The sequence below is a fragment of the Apostichopus japonicus genome, chromosome 2 (assembly GCF_037975245.1).
Source record: "Apostichopus japonicus isolate 1M-3 chromosome 2, ASM3797524v1, whole genome shotgun sequence".
NCBI classification, from domain to species: domain Eukaryota; kingdom Metazoa; phylum Echinodermata; class Holothuroidea; order Aspidochirotida; family Stichopodidae; genus Apostichopus; species Apostichopus japonicus.
Window position 1 is genome coordinate 22,059,959 of NC_092562.1, and position 27,133 is coordinate 22,087,091.

Sequence of the window (27,133 nt, forward strand, 5' to 3'; positions counted from 1 at the left end):
AGAATTTTTATCTCGACAAAACTTGAAACCACACACGTGGTTACGTTACATTGACGATATCTTTATGATATGGACCCATGGTGAGGCAAATCTAAAACTCTTCATTGATGACATCAACTCGTTTCATCACACTATCAAATTCACTGCTGATTTTTCTGGACTTGGCGTTCACTTTCTGGACACCACCGTGACCCTACAAAATGGTTCACTCAAAACAGACTTGTTCAATAAACCCACGAACAAGCACAACTACCTCTTACCAAGCAGTTGCCATCCACGTCACTGTACCAGAAATATTCCGTACAGTCAAGCGTTGCGCATTCGACGCATTTGCTCCTCTGAAGTCGATTTTGATTCACGCACTAAAGAACTGTCACAAAACCTCCTAAACAGACAGTATTTTCGGGGTACTACTGAAAATGCCATCAAAAAGGCTAAAAGCAAACCCCGTACCGAAACATTGACGTACAAAACTCGTCAAACCAGTTCCAAAAGGGTACCATTGGTTACTGAATTCCACCCTGGTCTCCCACCACTGGCTAATATCATTCAGAAGAATTTTCACCTACTTCAAGGCACCGAACGCCTGAAATCAGTATTCCCAGAATTACCTGTCATCGCTTTTAAAAGACCCAGCAACCTACGGGATATCTTAGTTCGGGCATCCTTTCGGGATGACACCCCATTAGGGGAAAGCATAACAGAAACTACAGGATCATCGCCCTGTACACAAAATTGCAAAACGTGCTTACTTGTCGATTCGACCGGGGCCTTTCAGAGCAACCAAACCAAACGCACGTTCCAAATTCGGCACAAAATTAACTGCCTATCCAAAAATGTCATTTACCTCATCTACTGCAATATTTGTAACTTACAATACATTGGAGAGTCAAAAAACACTCTTAGAATGAGAATGACACAACATAGATCGGCGATCAAAACAAAAAAGATCTACCAACCTGTTGCAAATCACTTCAATCTCCAAAATCATTCAATTGAGAATTTGCGTGTTATTGCCATTGACCAGAACGATTCTTGGACAGATAAATCTAGGAAAGCGAAAGAAAATTTCTGGGAACTAAACCTAAAGACCACGGCACCATTCGGTTTAAACATCAGAAACGATTTGCCGTCCCAGATAAACCAAAACAATTCCTTTACAATTACGACGGAATCGGATTAAAATAATCCGACGCGGATTAAAATAATCCGAATTTCTAAAACTTCTGCTCAATTCAGCAGAAATCAGTAAGTCGCTTTGCCCTTACAACCATGCCGACATCTCCTCTATAAAAGAGTTTCAATTCCTGCTACTCCTTGTCACTTTCGGTGATCATGCACTGAAGAAGAGCTAGTTTTGCTCGAAAGCTCTGCAAAAACCAAACATTGGCTGTTTTACTTCCAATCACTTACCTAATTCAATTATTGTATCTCACTCGAGATCCAGCCTTTCTCTAAATGCAGCATAGTTGTTTAACAGTTTTTTCCGTTATTCCTATATATATATATATATATATATACCTATAACCTGTAAGATATACTACATGCATGCTGTGGAACCAATCCTCAATTTTGTGGTAGAAACTAGAAATAGGCCTACTTCTGTTTAATGTTAACATTCTCATCTTCATTTTATATGAATGTACATATTTTAATTTCAATTTCATGTTATCTCTATACATTATACATAAGAACGAAACTGAAATGTAACCGGATCAATACAAATTTGAATATCTTCAGACCAGAATTGTTACGTTTCTCTGTGGAAGTGATAACACTATAGAGCAAGAACATGAGGCAAATGAAAGGGCGTGCTTGGAGAGAATGGCCCGAATATATGTGTCACACCACTTTGATACACCCCAGTTAGAGTCGGTGTCATAATTGGGGTGCAGAGGGGCCTTATGCTGATAAGTTATAAACTTCCCGCCTCCCCCACCTCTTCCTATCACACACACACCATCCACGTCACACCACAACATTTCCAGCAATTTTCAACCATAATATATATATATATATATATAATTATTATTATTAGTGTCCTTTGGTTTCCTGTTATCCAGAAGTGAATAACACAACAGTATAATATATATGGACCGATCTACGCAGGCCAGTTATTTTCGATATAATGTCAATCAATAAGCAGTAGTCTTGAAAACCAATCACCACTGTGAGTGAAAACCTGTCAAACAAAATTTTGTTATCGGTCAAAAAATTTACCTTTCAATTACGAAAGCTGATCAAAATTTATATGCCCACTTAGACTATAATCTCGTAGGAATTTAAGAAATGTATCTAAAAATATCCCAGCTGTCTGTCTGTGTGTCTGTATGATTTCTTGATTTATATCATGCAGGGTTGATGAACGCAATTCCATTCTGGCTTTGGGTTTGCATATATTTTATGAAACGTTGTTGACAGATAGAAAATACTCGACGTATATGTGATAAATATGTCTATAGCCACTAAACGGTATTTCTACTCTACTGCATGTATGAAAATTGGTAAATGACATCCAACCATAACAGTGGGAATTAAGGCATACAAAACAACAACACAAACTTTGATACGTTATCTAACAAAGTAAACCAACGATAATATCTAATGCCAAAGATAAGTATCCAGTCGATCCACTGAAACTGTTGACATTTGAGACAGATTTTGATCTCGTCTTATAAAATGTGTCGGTTAAGTTTTATAGTATTTCATCGTATAGAAAGATTTTCCGTATATTTGGACTGGCAATATTAAGTTAAGCGCACGTGCTTAACAGACGATAAAGTTTTAAAATAGATTTTAATAGTCTGGGGATATATTAATCCATAGTTTCGTATTACAAAGAATGCAAACGTGTAACACATGCAAGTATGTTTTATAACACCCAGCCGTTTGGCCTCGTACGAACTTATGCTATACACCTATTTTTGAACTTTACAGGTGAACTTTGAGTCAAGTCAATAGTCAACATATATGTTAACTTGGTCTAATGTGTGTTCAAACAGAAGCACCCCTTCCCTGTCTTTAGTTACATACAGGTACGAAATCCCTCATAAGAATTAAGAATCTATACGAACACACGTTGAAACTCAACGCACGCTCTTAAGCAAAGTGCTATCTTAATATATTGTACCAGTCTTAAATTGTTTCATTAATTAAAGGACATAGCCGTTGCCTCTACTTGTGTACACATATTGCTGAAAAGAAAAATATCAGTACAATATTTTTAAGGTTCCTCATCAACTTCCGAACACAATACGATTATGACTTAATTCTCTTCTCACCATTGCGGAGTTTTTAATATAGACATTGAGAGATCTAGGTGAGAAAAAAAACTGCTACTAGTATCGCGGTTAAAATACCGAAGTTTTAACTGTAGATAAAGTCAATCTAAGACGTGGACATTTTTTTCTGGACTGATATGCAGATGTCGATCAGTATAATTAAAGGAAAAGTTGGCTTGGCTTGGGCATTTGTGAAATCACTGCTAACATTTCCGATACTCATTAGAAACAGACTGAGCTGTGGAAACTAAACAAGGGGCACCCAAGATAAAGAGAATTAGTTCTACATTCATTGGTATTTTTAAGCTCTCGGCATTTTAATCCTATAGATATCATTACAATTTCATTTAGAAGTATCGTATTTAGAAATGGCCTACTGGTTTAAAATTATGCAATGAGAATTACATGACTGAAGAAAAAAAAAACGGCATAGTTGGTGCTTGCAAAGTCTGTTACACAGACCATGACACAATTTTACAGGAAGTGTAAAGTATGCGTCAGTCTTATGTCAAAAAAATCATGTCGCATGCATAGCTTGACACACTTCGCCGGTGCACAAGAATATCCCGCAGTACTTTCTGCATCATTATTTATTCATCTGAACGTCATGAATACAAAACATAAAATTGTTACGTGGCGTCACGGGCTCTCCTTGTGTTCTTTGACATGTTGTGTGTTCCAGTGGCGTAGGAAGGTACTTTTGAGTGGGGGGGGGGGGCTGAAGACTGATGGCCAGCCTGGGGGAGGGGTCTAAGGGGAGGGGACACCCTCCCCTTTGGAATTTTTTTGCATTTCCAGGTGGCCTCAGATGCAATTTGGTGCAATATAGCACACTTCAACACCCACTCCATTTTGTAAAGAATTTTGCATTTTCACCTGGCCTTAGATGCAATTTGGTGCTTCAAATGAGATTTTTTTCTCATTTGGAAATGAAAAAGGGGTTTTCTGACTTGCGGAGCGGGGGGGGGGGCGGAACGATACTTCCGCCCCCCATATTTTTAACTGGGGAGGCTGGCGTCCCCCAGCCCCCCCCCGGTTCCTACGCCCTTGGTGTGTTCTCAATCAAAACCAATTTCTCTCTGATTTAAAAAAATAAAAGCAAAAACCGCAAACACCGCTGCAAGATGGAAGTCTAATGATTCTATGGAAGTGTAACTTGTTGTGGGGTCCCTGGATCCGTTGCAGAAACCAGTTGGATAGCCGTATTTCGGCATTACGCCCTCGTTTTCATTGTATACTTTTGTGTGTCACGTTTGATCTATGGGTACGGTAACACAATCTGCTTATTGCGCATATTGCATAATCACTCAGACAATACACAAACAACGTGTGCTAGCTGGCAGGATACTAAATAAACGGAAAAACCGTGAAACAGAATGGCCTCATTATAACAACCGTGGTTCAAATGGACACAGATATTATCTCGATTGGTTTACTTGTCGCTTCAATATAATTTCGAAATGACTTCTCTTTCTGTTGTTGATTATTTGGTGCTAACTGGAATGCTCGTAGTGTGTGCTGCCATTGGAATATACCATGCATTTCGCGGAACTAGTACACATAGTGGAAGAGAATATTTTCTTGGTAGTCGAGGAATATCTCCATTCCCCGTCGCTGTGTCCCTTGTGGTGAGCGTTATGTCTGCAGTGACGTACATTGGAACCCCAGCAGACGTTTACATTCATGGCCCGAAATTTGGACTCATGTGTCTGAACAAAGTGATTGTTGCATTCGTTGTTACAACAGTAATGTTACCAGTTTTCTACCGTCTTGAAGTCACTAGTGTTTATGAGTACCTTGATCGTAGATTTAACAAAGTTGTTCGGTACGGTGTTGTCTCCCTCGAAATGTTTTTCTCTACGATGTACCTTGGAATCGTTGTCTATGCACCAGCCTTGGCACTCAGTACCGTCACTGATTTAAATTTAACCCTTTCAGTGCTTTCCATTGGTATTGTCTGTACCTTCTACACAACCGTGGGTGGGATCAAAGCTGTGATATGGACTGATGTGTTTCAGGTGAGGTTTCCACTTCATTTTGAAAGAGTATGAGTTTGACTAGTTTAAGGGGAGGGTAAGAATGGGAGGGGTAGTGTGATGAAGTGAGGGCTCGAGGTATGGGTAAAGGAGGTGGATATGGGATAACCAGGAGGCAGGAATAAAGAGAAGGAGGGGAATGGGGCGGAATTTGTAACAAATCGATTAATTAATTATTTCCTCTTTTAGTTTCATTTTTAGCTCTTGTAAAAACAGTAATGGAGCACTGTATACAATGGACTAACTGGTCATTTATATGTTAGTTTAGTACCTCTTTTCTTGGCATTCAGAAATAAAAGAAAGAAAATGCATTGTCTACAGTCAGTACCTTGTACAGGATGCCAATACTGATGAGTAAAAAATCAAGTCCCATATTGGGCCACCTGCATTCTTCCTTTTATCATTTTAAGTGTAATTTAGGTACAGTATGCAAATTTGAACCACACCTCATCAGCTACACTTTCTCCCAGTTCAAGCCTTTGCAGGTAATTTTCCCTAAGTATATACTACAGTACTGTACAGTATGTGTGTCAACACAGAGATGGTGTCATTTTTCATACACTGCAGTCAGTACAGTAGTATGGTACAGAACAGTACTCCTTCATCACATTTCAGTGTGATGAAAAATAAGTTGCCATAATAGATGCAATAGATGACGCAACCCATGTTATGGTACTGTAACATGAATGCATTATTCAGTGCACACTATTATACATACCGTACAGTACATGGAAATGTTTTTGCCATGCTGTGACTTTGCAGAGTCTGTATCCGGCGAACTCTTTTTAAGGATATTTTCTGGTTGTCCATCGGACAACCTGGCCTTCATCCATTTTGATTGGCTGAATAATTTGGAATAAGTTTGGCAAGATACGTAGCAATTACCAGTACGGTATGTCACTACTGTAAATGATTAAAGTACAAACATGAAATTTAAACTGTAATGTGGCAGTTGTTATTTTGTTCCAGGGCACTGCCTCCATTGTAATGTCATTGCCTTCATTTTGCTTTAGTGGTAATGTATTGTAATATTGTGACGAGCCCGGATCCTCCGATAGGGTTACTATATCGGGACTAGCGATAGAAAGGTACTGGGTTATCTTGATGCCGTATTTATGCTTCTTTAGGAGATGTCTCGAACAGGAGAAAAAAATGAGTTCACAGAAAAACAATTTGACAAGATAGGATTTGATTATTGATTCGGTATAATTTCTTCTCTGTCGATTCTCTTACAAATGAAATTTCAATGATTTGACTCCGTCAATTACGCAATTAGAAGGAGTGATGAAATGGTGACGAAGCAATGACGAAGCGACGAACTGATGACGGAGTGCTGAACGTGCGGGAACATGCCGCCTTTTATACCTTACTTCTATAAAAATCCCACACAATTTTGCGCACAATCAGAAGGCAGCCAATAACCTGCTCATCCTGTATGAACTTAACGATATAAAAATAAGTGCGCTGGCACTGATCTGCCCTGATTGGTTGGGAGTTTGGAAGTCCCTCCCTTTTCTATGGAAACTTCCATACAATGTTCCACAGACATAATGGAATCTATTTTGGGAAAAGGCCCTGTACCAAGATTCAATAAGATAGTTAAAACTTCTCGTGGGAAAACTGAATCCATGACCTAGATAAATATATAAGGGGCCTGTAAGGTGTCTCGATGGAGTGTTTCGGTAACATCAAAGAGGCAGTATCACTATTTCATAACAGTATGCAGTAAAAGCTCAAAATGACTCAACACCAAAATGTTGAAATCGATAAAATTATACCCCACCCCACCAATATATTCCTCAACTAGAATCCATTCCAAAGCCTTACAAAAATTGGGGTTCCTTTTTTTTTAATTCCTTGCAGGAGGCAATAGGAATCTCTTCAATGGTGATGGCAGGTATATGTACTGTACAGTACGTATGTATGTATGTGACACTTACTTGTAAACACATGTGGTAACTCAAAAAGTTTAGTCCTGTGAAGGGGCACAGTAGGTCTTCAAAGAAACATACAGCTGGCATCCAGGTAATGATATCTGCCTCAGAGTTGATACTCTTGCGTTAAACATTGCTCAAACAGTTTTCCCTTTGAGCTTCAAGGGGTCAACAGGTTGTCTCAAGTGGGCACAAACCAGCTCAAGGGATCAAAAGGTTATCTCAAATGATGGAAAACTTGACCAATTTCTCAAAAATATTTCACAATGTAGGCCTATAAACAATGTCATGAACCCTGCTGCCCCACCCCTTCAACAATTTATTAAAGGGATTGCTATCTCAAAATTGGTAAATGTGTCTACATTTCACATAGAAAGACTGTTCTTTCTGGAATGATATTGAAACACATTGGTTTAAAATTCTGTACTGTAAAATCCTTACCAGTAAATGATATGTTCGATGCCCACAAGGGATTACTACAAATCCTTAAGTACTGGTTCTCATTAGTTTTTGGACAAATTTAACTAAATTGCTCTACATTAATTGGATAGAACTTTACAGTATATATTTTTAATTTTGAGGAAATTGTATACAGTAGCAAGGACTGGTTAACATTTACAGCTGCCAACAAATGTTCTTATATACTGTATGACATGTACAGTACTAAATCTGGCTGATTTAAAAGGTAATTTTAAATAGTCTATCTTCCATAAAGCTCAATGGCTAATCCAGAGTTTCTCAGAAGAGAAGGTTTTGGGGGAAAAGTATCGGTAGAAGTATCTGTACGCAAATTAACGAAGTAATTGTCCATTCGAGAAAGCAAATATATTGCTAAAAACTTAAGCAGGGACTGCTTGTGCAAGTATCTTCCTGATTGTGTTCCTTCAGGACTTTCACCAAATTATTTTTTCAGCTGACGTTTGGAGCCAATAAAATTCAGGGTGGGGAGGGGGTGGCCCCCTACCTCCCCTGAGGCTAAAGAGAGATCTAGACCCTGCAAAAGCTTAAACCACATTTTTTGTGCTTTTTCCAGTGTCATGCTGTCGCTTGCACAGACTTTGTTAAAAAAACATTGTATCCTGGTTTCCTTACTGTAGTGGTGAAAATGGCAGACCAGTACGGTACAGTTTCGTTCATAAAATCAGGGTGGCAGCTACCTGATGAAATGGCCTTCATATAAGAAATAATGGTACAGGTATCTGAAACTGCTTGCCAAAACGGATATTTATATTTTCGAAAGTTGCTGGTTCCTGTTCTGTCCTGGAGAAAATTTCTTGAGGCTTTGGATGATCCAAGATCAAGAAGGATTCAGAGAGAGCTTTATTTGTATCATATGCTGGTTTGTTTGTTTCTCGTGTTGACATCAAGTCCACCCAACTGGGCAGGGCATATATGGGTGATACCATTTTATGCTAGGTTAAAGATACTACATTCCTCCCCCTTAGATAATGACCTATCAGAAATTGAACTTGAACAAATAATAATTAGATCGCTAATTGTGAAAGATGTACTTTAATCAATATGATTAATAATGATGGATGTCAAAAAGAAATAATTAAAACTAATGAGAATACTACAGACTTACTTTTATTTATTGACGTAATCCTTTGACCAAATAGGCGGCTTTGAAGTACGCCCATATCAGGTCTTGTAAGGGTTATGTCCCGAGTCCCTGGGGTTGTTGTCAGGACTGGCTGATTGGGATCCTGCATCCCATTGAGGGGACCATCCCTGTCCTTAAGGGTATCCTGGTCAGCCTGTCTTATTTCAGGTCACTGTTCCTGTGGGGTTTGGTTAGTCCCACAAGGAGATGGGTTCACTATGTCAGTAACCAGACTACCAGAGTGGGAATTTCAGGAGCTTGTGTACAGTAATTGGAAGGTTTTAACTCTCGCATTCAGAAACATTCGGTTTGTGGGAGTCATCTGGTATTAGGTGCTCAGCATGAACAAATCTGCGATTATTGCCCGGTACCCTCACCAGATAAGTGTTGGGCCCCTTGATCTGAACAATGGTCCCTGGGATCCATCTTTCCTTCCCTCCCCGCATGTTTTTCACCCGGACTGGTTGATACAAATCAAAAACCCTCATCCTTGGGGCAACTCTGTCACGTTGCATTTGGTTTTAACCTGAAGCCTTTCGACCTTAGATTTAAGGCTGGGCTTAACAAGAGAGAGTCTTGTTCTGGAGGCTCGCTTCAGGAAAAGTTCAGCTCAGGGGTTTTGCCCGTTGTGGAATGGGGAATATTACGGTAACGAAACAGTACATTAGCAACCTTATGTTGTAGAAACATATTTTGGTCACATTTACTAAACACTCTTTTAAAGGTCTGGACATGTTTTTCAGCTAGCCCATTACTAGCTGGATTGTAGGGAGGACACAAGGTGTGGTCAATTTGGTTTTCCTTCAAAAATGTCTTAAATTCTGAAGAGATAAACTGTGGCCCATTGTCTGATACCACCTGTTTTGGAAGACCAAACCTTGCCAGTAACGACCTCATAACTGTAATAGTTGCAGTAGCAGTGGTAACCCTCATACAGTAGGAATCACCTCTAGCCACGTGGAGTGACTATCCACTACTAGCAAAATTGCTGACCACTGATTTCGGCGAAATCAAGGTGTAACCATTGCCAAGGCTCAGTTGCCCAGGGCCAGAGCAACAATGGAACCAATGGAGGTTTATTCTGAGTGCTGATGCACTCCAAACACATACATACTGTACTGTATCTTCTATACAGTATTTTCGTCTAGGCCTGGCCACCAAACATAAGAGCGAGCAAGAGCCTTCATGCGGCGTGACATTCCAGGATGGCACTCATGAAGCTTTATAAGCATATGTTGCTGAAGTTTGGTCGGAATTATAACTCTGCGACCCCAGGCCAAGCAACCATCTTCCAAACTCAGCTCATGTCTGTGCCTAAAATAAGGCTTATACAGTAGTCAGTTGGGTTAAAAACAAACAAGGGGGTAGTTGGGGTAAAAAAAAACAACCCCTTTTTATAGAAGGGGAATATTTTGCCAAAGTTCCAATTTATTTTGGGTGATAGTCCTACATGTCTAGTTTATTATTAAATAATTTCTGGAACTCTATGTCACTTCGCTGCCAATCACCGCGTCATCGAATCAAGCGAATGCTAAACTAGCAAAATGTGAAGTTTGTACCACATATCCGAAACTTTTTCCTGCATACCCAGCTTATATGATGTGGAGATTATTCCAGCAGTTACAGCATAGCAGTTAGTGATATTACGCTCCCCCATGGTAGAATTACTCCAACTTCATGGGGGGGCCTTGTTTTTTTTTACCCCCAAAAAATGATGCGAATGGGGTAAAAAAAAACAAGTCCTTTCCGGCTCCAATGTACTCCCTATTTTGCCCGAATGGATAAATTTTTTCATAATGTTGATTTTAGAGGTAAGGCAAATAGTTTTCATATCTGTCATGTGTCAAAAATGTTAAATAATTGGGCAGAAGTAACTGAAATTGGCTCAACTCTAATGTTTCTACTATATTACACCACATTTGTGTAGCATCATATACACACTGTACAGTATGAATATGGCTGAGCATGACATACTGTATGACACGAGCCATACATAATTTCGAATTAATTTCACAATTTTTTTCCTTTTTCATGTTAAGGTAGTAGCTCATACTTAGGTGTAATTATATGCATACATTATTTTAAGATACATTCATAAAGAAAATAGCTGTTTTCTAGCATTGTTTTTTTGTACCCCGGCATTGTTTTTTTATCCCGAATTAAGCAAATTTTGGGGGTAAAAAAAAACAACATTTTTCGCAAAAAACGACACTTTCCATTTACAAATAAGTTTCTTTTTTTAGATTCTCTTTAAGAGAATCCCACTCCACACACTTGAACATTGGAACCGAAACAATACCTCTTACTCATCAATTTTTAGAGCAAACTTTAGGTAAATTGTTTGTTTTTACCCCACTTGACTATAATGGATTCATTATCACAATAGCTTGGCCAGCGAGCCAAAGTATAATCATACACTTTTGTTAAAATTTCATCCTTGCTAGTGCACATTGCTATTGCAGTCACAGTGAAGCTAGGCAATGCGTCTACTGTACCAACGAAGTATTATAAACTGACTCCGAGTTGGCATCCACCACCCCCTGGTAAAGGTAATCAGATACCGTTGAGCGTGAAGCTCCTGTATCAACCTCCATTATTATATCCTCACCCCCAACGTTAATGAATACCTTGTATGGTTTAATTCTACCTACATAGTGTAATTGATACTCCCAGCTACGTTGTACAGTCCATACTGTACATCGGCAGTCACAGAACTAGTCCCAGCATTGTCAGCACCACTTAAATTTGTACTATCGTTCATAATCATAGAACTGTCATTGCTTACGTTAGAGTCCAAAACTTTGTGTTTAACTGGCGTCCGTCACGGTTTCAACATTGAGAATCTCCCTGTTGAGATGAACGGCAAACTCGTCCACGCTTTTTGAAGTTAAACACGTTGCGTCTTTACACTTGTCTCTGTTGTGATCAGCTTCACTGCACCTGGTACACAGGCCTCGCGTGTTACTGTTGAATTTACTGGTACTTGATGACCCCTGAACTTGCTGTCTACGGTTCTGCTGCAGGTTGTCATGGTGATAATCAATCCATATTGCCTCCATTCGATCTGTCGTTATCAGAGCTCCCCATGTAACTCTTGTTTGCCTGCCCGGTGAGTTCGTCAGCGTTGCATTTCGATCTGGCTCCTCAAATGTGCTTAAATGTGCTTAAAAGTTGACGTTGTACCCGAATCATACTATGGTTTAGTCTGGAAACCAGTTTGTCCCTCAGCGCCTCGTTTAGGAAGCTTCCAAAAGTGAATGTTGATGCCAGCTTTTTTAGTTTTACTATGTAGTTAGATACGGTATCATTATTTTTCCTGATACATGACAGTATGGCCTAAAATTGATGTCTCTCGACTATGATAATGGGTTCAGGGCGATAATGCGTCTTCAGTAATTGAGATACAGTAGCTCATCATAGCTTTTCTGATATGGCTTTTCTGGGTTACAGAGATTTTTCAAAAGCTTGGTCCAATAATAGCCAGAAATAAATTTGTCTTCTTACTAGTGTCAATTCCGTTTGCGACCATGTACGCATCCATACGGTCCAAGTAGTCGGTAATTAATGTCCTCAACAGACTCGGAAAATGGCTCCATGTTCCCAAACACAGCCATGACGAATGAATGTTACTTTACGAGTTCGACTTAAAACCTTGTCGCCAGTGTTATGTCCTGGAGAACCTTTCTTTAGGCTTCGGATGATCCAAGATCAAGAAGGATTCAGAGAGAGCTTTATTTGTATCATATGCTGGTTTATTTGTGTCTCGTGATGACATCGAGTCCACCCAACTGGGCGGGGCATATATGGGTGATACCATTTTATGCTCTAGAGGTTAAAGATACTACAGTTCCCAACTGAATTTTCATTTCTCTGATATAATTGATATACTGTGCAGTGTTATATGCAGGTTGTGGTGCGATGGCCCTTCAATCACGTTGTGTTGGTGATGTGATCTTGATCATGAGAAAGAGTGTTGTGTTGTGAGTGAGTGCATACAGTAGACTTGCCAAGTATTTTCAGCCTTGTACAGTTTACAGTATAACCCTCTAATCCTGTAATCCGTAAGCTCTTGCAGGTTTCTCCCACATTTGTGGTCGCTTAAGACTCATAAAAATAACTGCTGATTATTAATATTGGCTTGCAGTAGTTAGCAAAATCTCATACTGCATACGTTGAGCAGTTTGCCAGTATTACCAACAGTGAGACAAAATAATTTCTAATTAATGTTTTTTTTACCCCCAAAAAATGATGCGAATGGGGTAAAAAAAAAACAAGTAATTTCCGGCTCCAATGTACTCCCTATTTTGCCCGAATGGATAAATTTTTCCATAGTGTTGATTTTAGAGGTTAGGCAAATAGTTTTCATGTCTGTCATGTGTCAAAAATGTTAAATAATTGGGCAGAAGTAACTGAAATTGGCTCAACTCTAATGTTTCTACTATATTACACCACATTTGTGTAGCATCATATACACACTGTACAGTATGAATATGGCTGAGCATGACATATGACACGAGCCATCCATAATTACGAATTAAGACAATTTTACATTTTTTTCCCTTTTTCATGTAAAGGTACAGTAGTAGCTCATACTTAGATGTAATTATATGTAAACATGATTTTAAGATACATTCATGAAGAAAATAAGCTGTTTTCTAGCATTGTTTTTTTTTACCCGGCATTGTTTTTTTTTACCCGGCATTGTTTTTTTTTACCCGGCATTGTTTTTTTTTACCCCGAATTAAGCAAATTATGGGGGTAAAAAAAAACAAAACTTTTCGCAAAAAACGACACTTTCCATTTACAAAAAAGTTATTTTTGTTAGATTCTCTGTAAGAGAATCCCACTCCACACACTTGAACATTGGAACCGAAACCTCTTACTCATCAATTTTTAGAGCAAACTTTAGGTATATTGTTTTTTTTTTACCCCACTTGACTATACTGTTAACAAAAGGAACAAATGGGGTGCTTTGTCCTTCCCTGAAGCGATGGCTACTGTAAGAAACGCCAGGACTAATGAAGCAGCAAAGTCAATACTGTACATACAGTAGCAGAGAGGAATGGGTCAGGGAGGAGGGAGGGGAGAATCAGTGTACATAAGTAATGCACTGACAGTTTAATGACATACTTAAAGTCAATTGCAGAAATCATGAAATTAATGCAGTGCAAGGTAACACTGCTGCTATGAGAAAACTTACAATTATCAAATTTGTTCATGGATGTGATAAATATTTCATTTTCAGTACAAAAGATTGTTCTAGATAATTCAACATGTTCTGTTTCATTTGGTCGGTCAGTGAGCAAGGTACTGTTATACTGTACAGTATTTATGCTCTTCATCTCCAAAGTTTATTATATTTTGTCCGAATATTTACTCAGAATAGAAGCCACCCATAAATTATTTTGTTATTCAACATTCGTCAAATAGCATATCAGTTGAGTGGAGGATATCAGTGAATTTGGTACAGTACTGTCTGTATATGCCACTATATGGTCTTGCTGTTAGTGCAGTGTCTGTAATGATTAAATATACAGTACTTTTAAGAGTACAGTATAGAGGAACAAGTTGTTCTTTATTTGTTCAGGCGCGTATGTATAAATTTACTTCGTTCCCCACTTACCTGTCTCCCCACAACCTATGCACCGCATTCTACCGTGTCTAGAATGCCCTGGTAATCTTTGAACACTGTACACCCTCACTGGCCCTAATGGCCTTCCTTCATTAAAGTAAGAAAAGCTGAAACATGTACATACGAAAATATATGCCTATCCGCGTAAACAAGGCGGTATAGGCAACGAACGAAGTAGTCTCGCAGAGCTACTACCTGTTACCCTAAAAACGTTACGTAAGAAAAAACGAACGCTTGGGCGAGAGTGTACACTAAAAACAGCCCCCAAAAACACCCTTCCCTACAAGAAAAGGATACTTATCAGGCTGGAAAAGATCCTTGGAAGTGCAGAAGTCCTGATAGGAAACTTCTAGAGTATAAATCCAAGGTAATCCAGGCGAATTTCGCGAAAATTTTTCTAACTCGAAAAACACAGTGAGACACTTTGTGGGTAGAAAAATGAAGGAAGGCCATTAGGGCCAGTGAGGGTGTACAGTGTTAAAAGATTACCAGGGCATTCTAGACACGGTAGAATGTGGTGCATAGGTTGTGGGGAGACAGGTAAGTGGGTCACTCGTAAATATATAAACCAGTAAGTACTAAGTTTTATAATTTACTGAGCGAATGGTCCTGCTAAAATCGATTTCAATAACCACGTTTGAAAGGCAATTTACCATTGACCAAAGTTCAAAGAAACAATGCATACAAAATGTGATAATTGCTCCATCCATATATTTTATAAGATTTCATCAGCCTGAGCCACTCGGTAGTGTACGGTATATATTTAAATGATTTAAGTTTCTTCTGTTGCGGGTAAATTATGCATATTTTATAAAGCACTGGAAGACGCTCACGTCTGAAATTGAATTTAAATGCATGTGTGCGGTGTGAAGTCTGCACCTGTAATCAATATCTTATACTGTTGTATGGAGTAGAGTACTGTGTCTTCTTTTGCAACCAATGTACCGTACAATAGGTCAAGTGTGTTGTAAGAATAACAATACGATTAATCGACCTTTAGTGAGGTTTACTTAAATTAATCAACTAAAAAGTTCAACTGTAGAAAGAAGTACATTAAAGCAAAATGGCGGCTGGCAGTAAATTAGCCAAACGTAGGCAAACGCTAAGTATGGAAGACCGGGAATGCCACAACTACAATCCACTATGGAATGCCAATCAACACAATGTCATCACAAATACAACAGTACAATTTAGTCTTACTGAACCTGCCTCAGCAAGATAGTGATATAACGTCACTTATTTTTTATGTTTTTTACATGTAAAGTAAACTATTTTAATATCTTCTCATTAGTAATCTGGAACACATACAGTATCCAAATCAATCAGATGGAAGTTACTTGTATTTAAATTGCTCTGTTGGGAATCGCTATTAATATATATTTTATTGTAAAGCAAAGAATTCCCATTCTTATCAGCTGGAATCATTTCAACTATGTTTTAGACTAGTAAATCTTGCAGTGTGGTAAAGAATATGCCACAGAATGCACCATTTCACATATAAGTTTAATTTTTCATGGGTAGGAGGACTACCAGACCCCCCAGGTCCACACCCTTCCTTTGTCAAATCCTGATTGATTTTGGTAAATCAATCACCCTTTCACCGTTTGCTTGTCTCTCCAACGAGATGGGAATGTTTATACAGGCTATTTATGCAATTAATTCATAGCTGCCTGTGGCCTAATCAAGTTAATCCTAGTCATAATCAGGCTTTCAGCAACCCATCGGAAGAACTGTATTTTGCATTTCTACCATAAAACGTGATAAACTAGAACATGAAAGCCAGATAACCATCATTTATGTAGGATGTTGCTGTAAGGTTATTAAGTATTGTTTAACCAGAGTATTATGTCATTTTGTCAACTGTATTTTAAATTAAGTAAAATTGTGAACATGTACTCATATTTGTGATATATGACATTTTTTTTTGGTTTTCAAATTATACTATAAATTTCCCAAGATTGAAAACCCGGAAAATTTTCACCATTCCCCTTTTCATTGGTAACCAAGTACAGTAACTGCCATGATGTTAAATTTTTCAATCATTCTCACCTTTCACTTTAAATGATTTAGTCCTTAACATGTTCTTTTTCTCCACATAATACAGGCAGCTGTAATGATGCTGGGATTCATTCTTATGATCATCGTCGGCACTCTGAGGATTGGTGGTGTGGGAGAGGGTTGGCACCGAGCCAAAGAAGGAGATAGATCCCAGCTTGTTGATTTTGGTCTGGATCCTACAATTCGACTTAGCTTTTGGTCCATTTTCATTGGCGGTTCCCTCTTCAGCATCTCAGCGATGGGAACCAAACAAAGCGTCGTCCAGAGGTACAATTCCTGTTCATCGGAACGGAATGCCAAGATGGCGGCTTGGATGGGCATTTTAGGTCTCGGCGTTGTTGAAATCGCAGCGGTCGCCACTGGCATGACCATGTATGGATACTATGCGTACTGTGACCCACTAAGCGAGGGCAGAGTGGGCAGGCCAGATCAGCTCATCCCTCTCTTTATTATGGACCTATTTCAATCCATCCCTGGCCTTCCAGGTATCCTCCTTGGAGGAGCGTTCTGTGCGTCTCTCTCAACGATGTCATCCATTTTGAATGGTCTAGCGGCCATCACCGGCCGGGATTTCATCAAAGTCTTTTGGGATAAGATGCCCGAAGCTCACTACCTTCTTGCTGTCAAGGGTTTCTCAATCATTTATGGCGTGCTATCGATCCTGGTGGCTTTCTTGGTTCCGTCCTTGGGTAAAGTCCTTCAGATTACCTTGACCCTTGGAGGTATATTCGGCGGCCCTGTATTGGGCGTCTTTTGTCTTGGAATGATCGTCCGACGTGCTAATTCCATTTCTGCCCTAGTTGGGCTCATCTTTGGAGTGTTAATAGGAGTAACCTTTCAGGTCGGATCTCTCCTCTATCCTCCATCATCTGCAGAGGGTCTACCTCTGTCAGTTGACAGCTGTCCCATCATTGGAGGGTCAAACGTCACTCTTGTCAGTTCGTCGATAGAATATGGCGTTCTAACAACTCCTAGCGATATCGCAGAGGCTGATGTGTTTGAGGGGAGATTGTTTGGGATCAGTTTCCTCCACTACACTACCTTGACATCACTAACAACCATTTTGGTCGGCTTCGTCGTCAGTTTCCTTCCGTTTGGTGAACAAGATGAAGTCGACAAGTCCCTACTCAGTCCTTTCGTCCAAGGCTTTTATTCCTCTGTTTATGAAGGCGAAGCTGCAAAGCAAAGCGGTTTACGAGACGAGGCCGAACAAATGACCTTGGTTATACCCAAAATTGAAGATGCTAAAGTATGAGTAGTCCGAGATGAAGAATGTCCGAATTGTCAAAATTTTTCCTTTGAGTCTGAAATGCTGGTTTCTTTATATTTAGTTTTACATAAGTTTATTAGAATTTTATGGAGGCTTGGCAATGAGTCAATGAAATGACGTATTGTATACATGGTTATGACTTTTCCTAATTTATTTATATGCATTTTAACATTTTATACAGGGTAGAAACAACGCTTTTTTGTAAGTACAACTCATGTTGGTCAGTAGTATCTGATAATTAAGACTTCGCTTTTTGGGATGACTTGTTGAAAACTTGGGGCAAAATAGTATATGATACCTTGAAATTTCAATGTTTGATGTAAATAATATAAAATAAAGTCAGATTTAGTTCCTTCAACCATTAGTGTGCATTTACTTGAGACTTTCTTCTGCATTAACTTCACTCAGTATTTTAAATTAAGAGACCACTTTACTTATTCACTATTCCGTATGTCATATTGGTCATGCAAGCTCCTGCCACAAGGTTGTAAAAAACACTTTTGTATTTACTGTACTTCACTCTTTCTGCTTCAACAAAATATTTATTGCTTAATATTTTTTTTATGAATTGATAATTAAAGCTTGACTTTGTCTGATTCTGGACGCAATGCTGCATTGACCAGGAAAGTTGAACTCAATGGAAAAGCCATTTTGACTTATTTTGGTTGCAAAATGTAAAGTCTGAAAATTAGTAAATTTGCAAGTTTTTAATGTTCATTCATATTAACAGCATGACTTCCAAGAGGGGAGGGGTGAAGGAGAGGATCTTTGTGCATTGAAGATATCGATCATGCAAGCCCTTTACATACTGTATACTGCACAGGTGTACTTTTTGCCTTAGCCTTTCTTTTTGTAAAACAATGGTGAATATATCGTAACGTCACCCTGTCAGACTCAAGTACTGTACAGGCAATACAGCCTTCCATTCATCATGTATATTAGCAAAGCAAAATCGGTCAAGTTTCTTCTTTTTGGATTTGGTGATAATTGTAACCTTTGCAATCCATTCATGATGGCGTATGTGTGCGCATGCGTGTGTGTTTGTGATGCCCAGCTTGTAAACTCGATATCTGAAGAGTGGAGGTTGGACCAATGATATTTGGTGTGTAGAAGTACCACATTGAGTACAAGAAGTTTATTGTTTTTTCTGGAGGTCAAAGGTCATTAGTCAAAGCCTAGGCATTTACTGAAACTTGTTCACTCCTGATGCATTTTCTTTTCTCCTTTTTTTTGTGGGGGGAGGGGGAGGAGAGAGGAAAGGGATAGTGTGGCAGGGTATGATGCAGTTGTGGACTAGTATGTTTTCTAGACCTCATGCTATTTGCATAATCTGCTACTGATGATGTTATTTTATTAAATTTGTTTTGGTTTTGATGATAATCATAACCTTTGTAGCATGCATGCGAATGAGTGAGCGTGTGAGAGACGCCTTGCTTGTAAACACAGTACAGTATCTCAAGAACCAAAGTTTTTCATGTGTAGAACGATATTGAGTAGAAGCATATTGTTTTTGAGGACGTCAAAGTTCATTTGGGGTCACCAGTGATCAAATTGTGAAAACCTTGTAAACATGATATGTCTTGAGGGGAAGCTTGGACCAATCTCATATTTGGTATGTAGTTGTGACAAGTTAAATAAAAGAAGGGTATTGTTTTTGGTGGACGTCAAAGGTCATTTGGGGTCACCAGTGGTAATATTGTGAAAACCTTGTAAACCTCTTATCTCAAGAAGGGAAGCATGGACCAATTTCATATTTAATATGTAGTTCTGACACATTGAGTACAAGAAGTCTGTTGTTTCTGTTGGTCAAAGGTCATTTGTAGTCACCAGGTGTCAAGTTTTGAAAAAACTATATTTACTTCGTTCCCCACTTACCTGTCTCCCCACAACCTAAGCACCGCATTCTACCATGTCTAGTATGCCCTGGTAATCTTTTAATACTGTACACCCTCACTGACCCTAGTAAACCAGTAAGTTTTATAATATCTCTTATAGGGAAGCTTGGACCAATCTTATATTTAGTATGAAGTTGTGACAAGTTAAATAGAAGACAGGTATTGTTTTCTGTGGATGTCATTTGGGGTCAACAGGGTAAAATTGATTGAGTACAATAATTCTATTGTTTTTGGTGGTCAAAGGTCATTTGGAGTCACCAAGAGTAAAGTCGTGGAATCTTGTTATACTTGGCATGTGCATGAATCATATTTAGAAATTTATTGTTTATATTTTATTTATCAACATTGCCCTGCTTTCTTTGGTATTGGCCTGTTTGCTTTTGTTGCAGGGTGGAATAAATGTCTCCACAAATACCTGCTGTCTCTTGGTCTTCTCTTCACTTTGTGGGCTTACTCACCATCACCCCATCCTCAGTTCCCTACAATACCTCTCCCGACCCACCTTACCTCCACCGCTGAGCTTCATAAACTTAATTTCCTCTCACACATTAGACACATCTACATATTTCTGACGATGAACCTAATAAGGAGTAAAACAGCCATTGGTGCCTGGTCTTGGGAGCAAATCATCCAGCTGCCATCCTCGGCTCTTTGATTTTGAGTGACAAATTACTGAAAAGTATTAATGGCAGATACATGAATGGGGAGAGAGGCTTATAGTTCTAATGCTTGTTCAAAACCAGAGGATTTTAGTGAAGATCAAAGTAGCTTAAAAAAACTCACATGTCATAAGAATCATGTCGGCCGCAAAACTAAAATTAAGTGTTGTTTGACCTAATTGGGGAACAGTTCATCCAGCCTTTTTCAGGTTACAAGTTTCAAGGTAGCCTATAGTCACAAAACCTGAATGATTCTTCTACCACCGAAAGTAGTCAGCAATTTCGAAACTAACTTAAAACTGACCTAAAATGTAACAAACTAATCAATATTTGCTTTATACCAACATCATAACATTGAACAAAAGATTTACCACTTGAATCCTGTAGACAAATTAAGATGTTTAAGTTATATGCTGCTCTGATTGGCAGTATTAATCAATTTTACCTAACGTGTTGAGTTTTGATAACAGACAATGATTTTCGCTGGAAATGAACCCCCTTCTCTCACTCACTTGAAATTCTGGTCATTCTGACGTATTTTTCACCCAAATTTTTCTCAAAAAATGCACTTTTCCAAATGAACATCCCATGAAATATTGTGAATTTTTAATGATGGTTTAATATTTCATTGAAAGGAGAGTGGTTTCATCTTAAAGCTGTTTTGTTACGATATTTCCCCACTATCCAACTTTTGAAGAACAATTGAAGAAGCTAGATGATTGCTACTTACATTAGTATATAATATCAAAATAATTCTAAAGAATGAAATTCATTACAAAGTTTATATATTTTGCATAGAAATAAATTACAAATCAAGGTAAACTCTTATTTATTGACAAGATTTATTTAAGATATTCCAAAATAAAATAGAAAAACTACTACTATCCTACACATGGTTAGTTACAAAATACCAACCATACATACTGTAACTACATATTGCTTAAAATGTTTCATAGATGTTTTCTTCACAAAATATCAGTTGCTAATAGTAGAATACAATTAAATCATTTGCATCATACCAAATGGCTGACCACTACAAAATGGTTTCAAGCAACAACATACCCTGATAGATAATATGAAAGAAATTTCAACTTGCATGTCCATGAAGTGGTATAAACTATTTTTGTTTCAATATTGCTAACATGATAATCAATTCTGGAGGAGTCTTAACAAGTAGTGTGCATATTAACTGGCAACAATTCAAAATGTTCCATACTTTCTTCACCCAACAAACACCTATTTGGTTGGTTGCAAGAGAGCTTTGACGGCCAGTTTGATAATAAACAGTATTAATCACAGAGGAAAGAAAGGCCAAGAAGTTTTGCCCCACGTAAAATATAATTGCTTACAAAGTATCACCATTGAATAATCTTTGTGCAGTGACCCTGTGAAAAACATCATCTCACTTAACATGCCCCAAAAATTGAGTACATCTATGCATAAACATTCAACTCTAGAATCAATTGAATTGCTGCTCAGTTTTAACACTTTTTAGTCTTTGGGTGTTAATAAAAAAGTACTGTAAAGATTTGGTATTCAAATTTCATATATTGGGCTCAAAGAAAGATTTTGGTGGGTTGACATTCTTTAGGCTGCGTTCCTTGGTATGTGCTGCAAACTAGAGATAGAAGATCTGCCTCGGCCTTCTTCTCCATGTCTTCTGTATGATCCTGTTTATGAAAGTAAGGACTTACATTAATGACTAAAGGTGCTTTGCAATTTTCAAGAAACATAAAAAAGAGTTGGGGGAGGGAAAATGCATTTTTGCTTAAAGGGTGTGAAGACTCGTGCAAAAGAAACGTCTATTGCCGGTAATCTGACCTAGTTTTGAATGAGGTGTAACAGATTGGTTAGACACCACCATCGATCCCAGAAATACACACACAGCTTGCTACCGTCGGTAATAATAGACACTAGTGTACAGTCAGTACATACAGCTGCGGTCAAAACCCACAGCACATTGTACAGACGATACAGCGATGGACATCTCAGATCCAGCTTAAGATAACAAGGTATCACATTTCATTACTGTCTGCATTTTGTAGCGACAAGAGAAAAACTTCACTTGCAAGCAACGGAAAGTTAACTTTTTCTGAGCGCAGCACGCGGTTTGGGGCGAGTCTTCGATGCCTTTAATCATCAGTGATGTGCTACTGTACCTTACATCGACATGAGCAACTTTGCCCTTCTACGTATTACTCAAAAATTTATGACAACGATGTGAGATTAAAGAATCATTGAATTTTGCACGCATCAAACAATTATTTTTATCAAAACAAAATTCAGCAAAAGCCAAAATCATCTTAAATCTATCTGAAAAGATAAAACCTTACTTTACTTACCCCATTAACAGTCACCCAGGGAACATATTTGTGAGGTGGAACTAAGGCAGCTGTCTGTAAGGCCATTTCATGTTCCAACTGGTTGCCAAGATCACCTTTTGCACACTCATTAATTTGGTCAAAGTCTGCCCCAAATTTAGTAACACACTGAGAATAGAACAAATTTAATTGCATAATAATAGGTTTTTCTTAAATACTAAAATGAACATGAATTGTTTACTAATAACATCAAAAGCATCGGAGTGAAACATCATTTTATACGTATATAAGTTTGGTAGAAAAAATTACAACTAGCTATGCTGTGCAGCAAAACTGTAAAATCCTTGTACTTGTGTACATATTGCTGTCAATCAGTGTCCTCCTTGATAACAAACTAAATATGGTGACCCTGTGTACATAGCAATTTGGTGACTATTGTCACAGCCTAAAGCTTAGGCTAAATTGATCTAGTTCATTTTATTAGTAGTGGCAAAACACTCATGAGTGAGAGGGGTTTTTTTTAATCAAAAATATATATTTCAGATTTTTATTTATTGATTTCATTTAAATTTATATTCACGACCCTATTTAGAGTTATTGGCAAGCATATGCCTACTGCATCGACAAACATATATATTTCGATTGGTCTCCAGACAATATGCACATATCTGAGTTCATAATGTCCTACAGATATGGTAAAAATTACCAGACAACTTCAGTATTAGAGACCTGTCATTTTATTTTGAACTGTTTTAGAACTGTCGAATCAACGGACCAGATGTGTACATTTCAAGTAATGTGCACAAAGGCTGACTTCCATTCCAAAAGCCACTGCATTGGTATGTGAGTAATTAACAAAGTTGTCACATGATTCGTTAGCAAGGTTGTATAATGAATGCCCTTGATGACATCACCATATATATATAATAGTCAGTCATATGATTAAGTGTGTTAAAAATTAAAAAATCATACCAGTACCAATACCACCTGAGACACAGTCAGGGGGGCGGATCCCCCCCCCCCTGATGGACTCAAATGGACTGCTGGCGCCCTTTTCAGCTCTTTACCACTTTTTACTTATTCGCGATTATTGACTTTTTTATTGCGCTCTCATCTTCCTATTGACATTTGTCACATTTTGTTGGTGTAATTTGGCGATGACACCTATTTATTCTTCGTTTATCTGCAAATTAGCCAGGCCCGGAAAGGGTAATTTCCGGCGATCTAGGGAGTATTTTTACTCAAAATATTTCTGTACGCTACAGGCCAACCTGTGGTGGCGCTCTGCTTAGGTAGTGTCGAGAGCGCCCCTACAGACCATTCTCGCCCCTCCTGACCAATATCCCTAGCTCCGCCACTGCCTGAGACGTTAATGAAACTATCATTATTACCTTATGGTGAGACAGTTGCAGTCAAATGTGTGTATATTACAGCATTATGAAATGTACATACCTTGCTGTATGCATCAATTGGAAATGTGGCAACCTCTGCACAATGGATGATATCAAAGGCTGTAGGGAATTTTTCAAAGTGCAGGGTACAAGTTTCTAAAAGATTCCCCCAGCATTCCATAGCTCCATGCTGGCAAGTAAAGTTCCATTTGTCACCAACTGCTGTTTCCTGGAAATGGGAGAATTAAACAGTATTTATATTTACTTAGGTCTGTTACAAGTACAGCTCATTTTTGTTACAGCATTTTTCAATGAAAAAAAGAGATAAATAGTGTTATCTTTACCCGAGATATTTTGGAAATATTGCAAGTGAAAGGTTATAAATCGGCTCTGTCATTCCAGTATGATAAGTGTCCTTTGGTAAATTACGCCATATAGAATGGAAATATCATAATAGTTGATGTCTTAATTTCTTATGAAGACAGATCAAGACATATAATGCACGGCCATGCACAGCCTATATGACCTACACATACTGTACCATGCAGTATGTATGCCTGTAGTGGTATTAAATTTATGGACATTCACGGTAAGCAGGAGATCAGCATCTTCTAGCACCCCTAATTAACATAACATTTCTCAGAATCGGAACAAGTCACCTCTGGAATTATATTTCGTGACAGCCTCCCAGCGAAAGATTATGCATGTACATGTTGAACACTACAGATGAAATAAGCCTGCCCAGAATGCTGTTAATTTTAAAATAGGTTTTTCTCTCACCTCAGCATTCCCATATGGCACAAGTTGAAGGTTCATTATTCCTGTGTTTTCAAGCGTTTTCCACGTTGGATACAGCATCTTCTTGATGAAGTTCCTACAGTCAGGGCACAGTGACTCAATATACACAGTGACATTCACTGGAGGCGCTGGGTCATGTGATCTGGTCTTCCAATCCTGACATTGCTGTTCAACCTAATACATGTGGACAAATGGTGTGTTTCATATAGTTATAGCCCCAAATCATGATATTGATAATTATAAAACAAAGCCTCAAATTCTGATATTGATAATTATAATAAATAGATAAAATGAAGCAAGAAAGAATTTGACACAATATTTCATTAGTAAAGAGTGCAATGCAACTTTACCATTCACTCTAGAAATGGAAAATCATTATCCTGTTGACAGATATATCTACGCCAAATGCACTTGAGTACAGAAACTCTAGATACCAAAAATCAAATGTGATAAAAACCTACAAGTGTATGCTTTGAGCTCAGTATACAGTAGCATGCACTTATACTGTAATCAGAGTAGATTCTAGCTACTGTAAGTATAGACTAAATATTGCAATAAACTTGATAACTTGATAAACAATTGTTTATCTCTTGAGTCTTAAGACTCAAGAGAGGATATTTCTATAAGTTCTATAATTACAAACAGGATGCAGTTTGGGTGACTGAAGCCTGGGAGTATCTCTAGATAAAGATTAATTACTTTAAATACATCCAGTATGTTACAACTATCATGACAAATATAGCATTATAATGATGCTAGACATGCATTCAAATATTAGCTGTTCTAGTAAGGAATTACAGTATTATACAGGGTAAGTCTTGTTCTTTAATTCGTATACATACATATTAACTTCTTAAATCTTGATTTGTTCCATCATGAGCTACGACAAGAGTATATAACAACTTAAACATGCTAATTCTTTTCAAAAAGCATACTTTTTTGTGGAAATGATGTGAGTTCGGTACAAAACTGCACGAGTCACTTTTTCGGCCAACATGATACTTGATAGGCATCAGTTGTGCTTTTAACAGAATGCAGAATGTGACTTTTACTTAAGAAATTGATTGAAGTAGGGTTACTTCAGGAGTTCAACATCTTATAATGGTATTACTTAGGTTTTAACCTGATTTGGTACACCAGTATGACGAGAAATGTCATAGACATTCAAGTTCATATGAAAACATGGGTTTCATCCCATGTACATTATATACCTGTACACCAATCTTAGCCTACCATAATACAGACTGTATGGGCCTTTGAGGCAACAAGTGTTTCTGTTTTTTACTATCTGTGTGCTAAATTAACCCTTTTCAGAAGATCATGAACCACTTTGTGTCATATTTCAAAGGCAAGATATCAATTCAATGACTTGTGGGACAGTCCATTCAAAGTCTGAGTCACACCATTGTGAATCCTTTGTTTCATGTAATGTGGCTGTGTGGTACAAATACAAGTATTTAACACAGAATAAAGTACAATTAATAATTCCTAACTTTCTCCTACCATGTGGCTTGAACAGAGTATTTCCCTCCAGGCTTAATTCTTACTATTAAAAATTGGTTTCATTCAGCAGCTACCTTTAAAAATAGGCCTGACTTAGTCCTAGCATAAGATGTGTTACGACTGTGCTCGAAGCTGAAAATGAGCGGAGATTATAGGCTATGTACCTGGCAAGCTCGGGAAATCCCCGGATCACTGCACCACAGACTTGGTGGGTAATTGCATTCTTCACAACTGCAACTTGCTGCGAAAAGGAGCAAAACTGCAAAAGTAATTCTCAACATTTCGTCGCTTTGGTCAGGGAACTGTAATACTTGTGCGACGACTAGTAGTAATGAATATTATTATACAGCTTCGTCATGCATTCTTCCGTGTAGATCGAAACAGCGTGATGTTGATTGTTTGGAATTGCGCAATGTATGTACGAGATCCTGATACGCTGTCATTGGTCCTCTATCTTCATAGTGCCAGAATTGCACCTTTAATGAACATAGTGACATACCGTGCAGGCGTGTGGTTATGTCAGAGCGAAGCATGTGACTTTGGTGGTACTGTGAAATATCGTTATCTTCTGTACTATCTAATAACGCTATAAATCTATCGAAGTGTTCTAGCTACAAAAGCCAAAAAAGAAAGAAAAAGGTTTTGGTTTGGTTACGGAAAGATCAGTCTTTTATACCGAAATATCAACTTGGTCATGGTATGGAAAATTGAAAGTACCATGATTCCATGAGTGGTGAACTCCTCAGCTTTCC

At 38.2% G+C, this 27,133-nt stretch overlaps 2 protein-coding genes across 3 annotated transcripts; one reads left to right on the forward strand and one right to left on the reverse strand.

Annotated features, from left to right (window-relative positions):
- Positions 1–4,574: 4,574 nt before the first annotated feature.
- On the forward strand, positions 4,575–20,121 carry LOC139982300 (sodium-coupled monocarboxylate transporter 2-like). Its single transcript, XM_071995000.1, has 2 exons — positions 4,575–5,299; positions 16,591–20,121. Exons 1-2 carry the CDS (start codon positions 4,742–4,744, stop codon positions 17,797–17,799), a joined length of 1,767 nt encoding a protein of 588 aa, XP_071851101.1. The 5' UTR covers positions 4,575–4,741; the 3' UTR covers positions 17,800–20,121.
- A 1,070-nt stretch (positions 20,122–21,191) lies between these two features.
- Positions 21,192–26,771, reverse strand: LOC139982307 (gamma-interferon-inducible lysosomal thiol reductase-like). Of its 2 annotated transcripts, none has more exons than XM_071995015.1 (5): positions 26,546–26,771; positions 24,861–25,052; positions 24,142–24,309; positions 22,711–22,857; positions 21,192–22,038 (listed from the first exon to the last, which is right to left on the reverse strand). In XM_071995015.1, the coding sequence occupies exons 1-5, from the start codon at positions 26,660–26,662 to the stop codon at positions 21,925–21,927; spliced, it is 738 nt and encodes a 245-aa protein (XP_071851116.1). In that variant the 5' UTR covers positions 26,663–26,771; the 3' UTR covers positions 21,192–21,924. The 2 variants fall into 2 exon arrangements, with proteins under 2 accessions (XP_071851116.1, XP_071851125.1); XM_071995024.1 differs by lacking the exon at positions 26,546–26,771 and adding an exon at positions 26,382–26,510.
- Between the last annotated feature and the right edge of the window lie 362 nt (positions 26,772–27,133).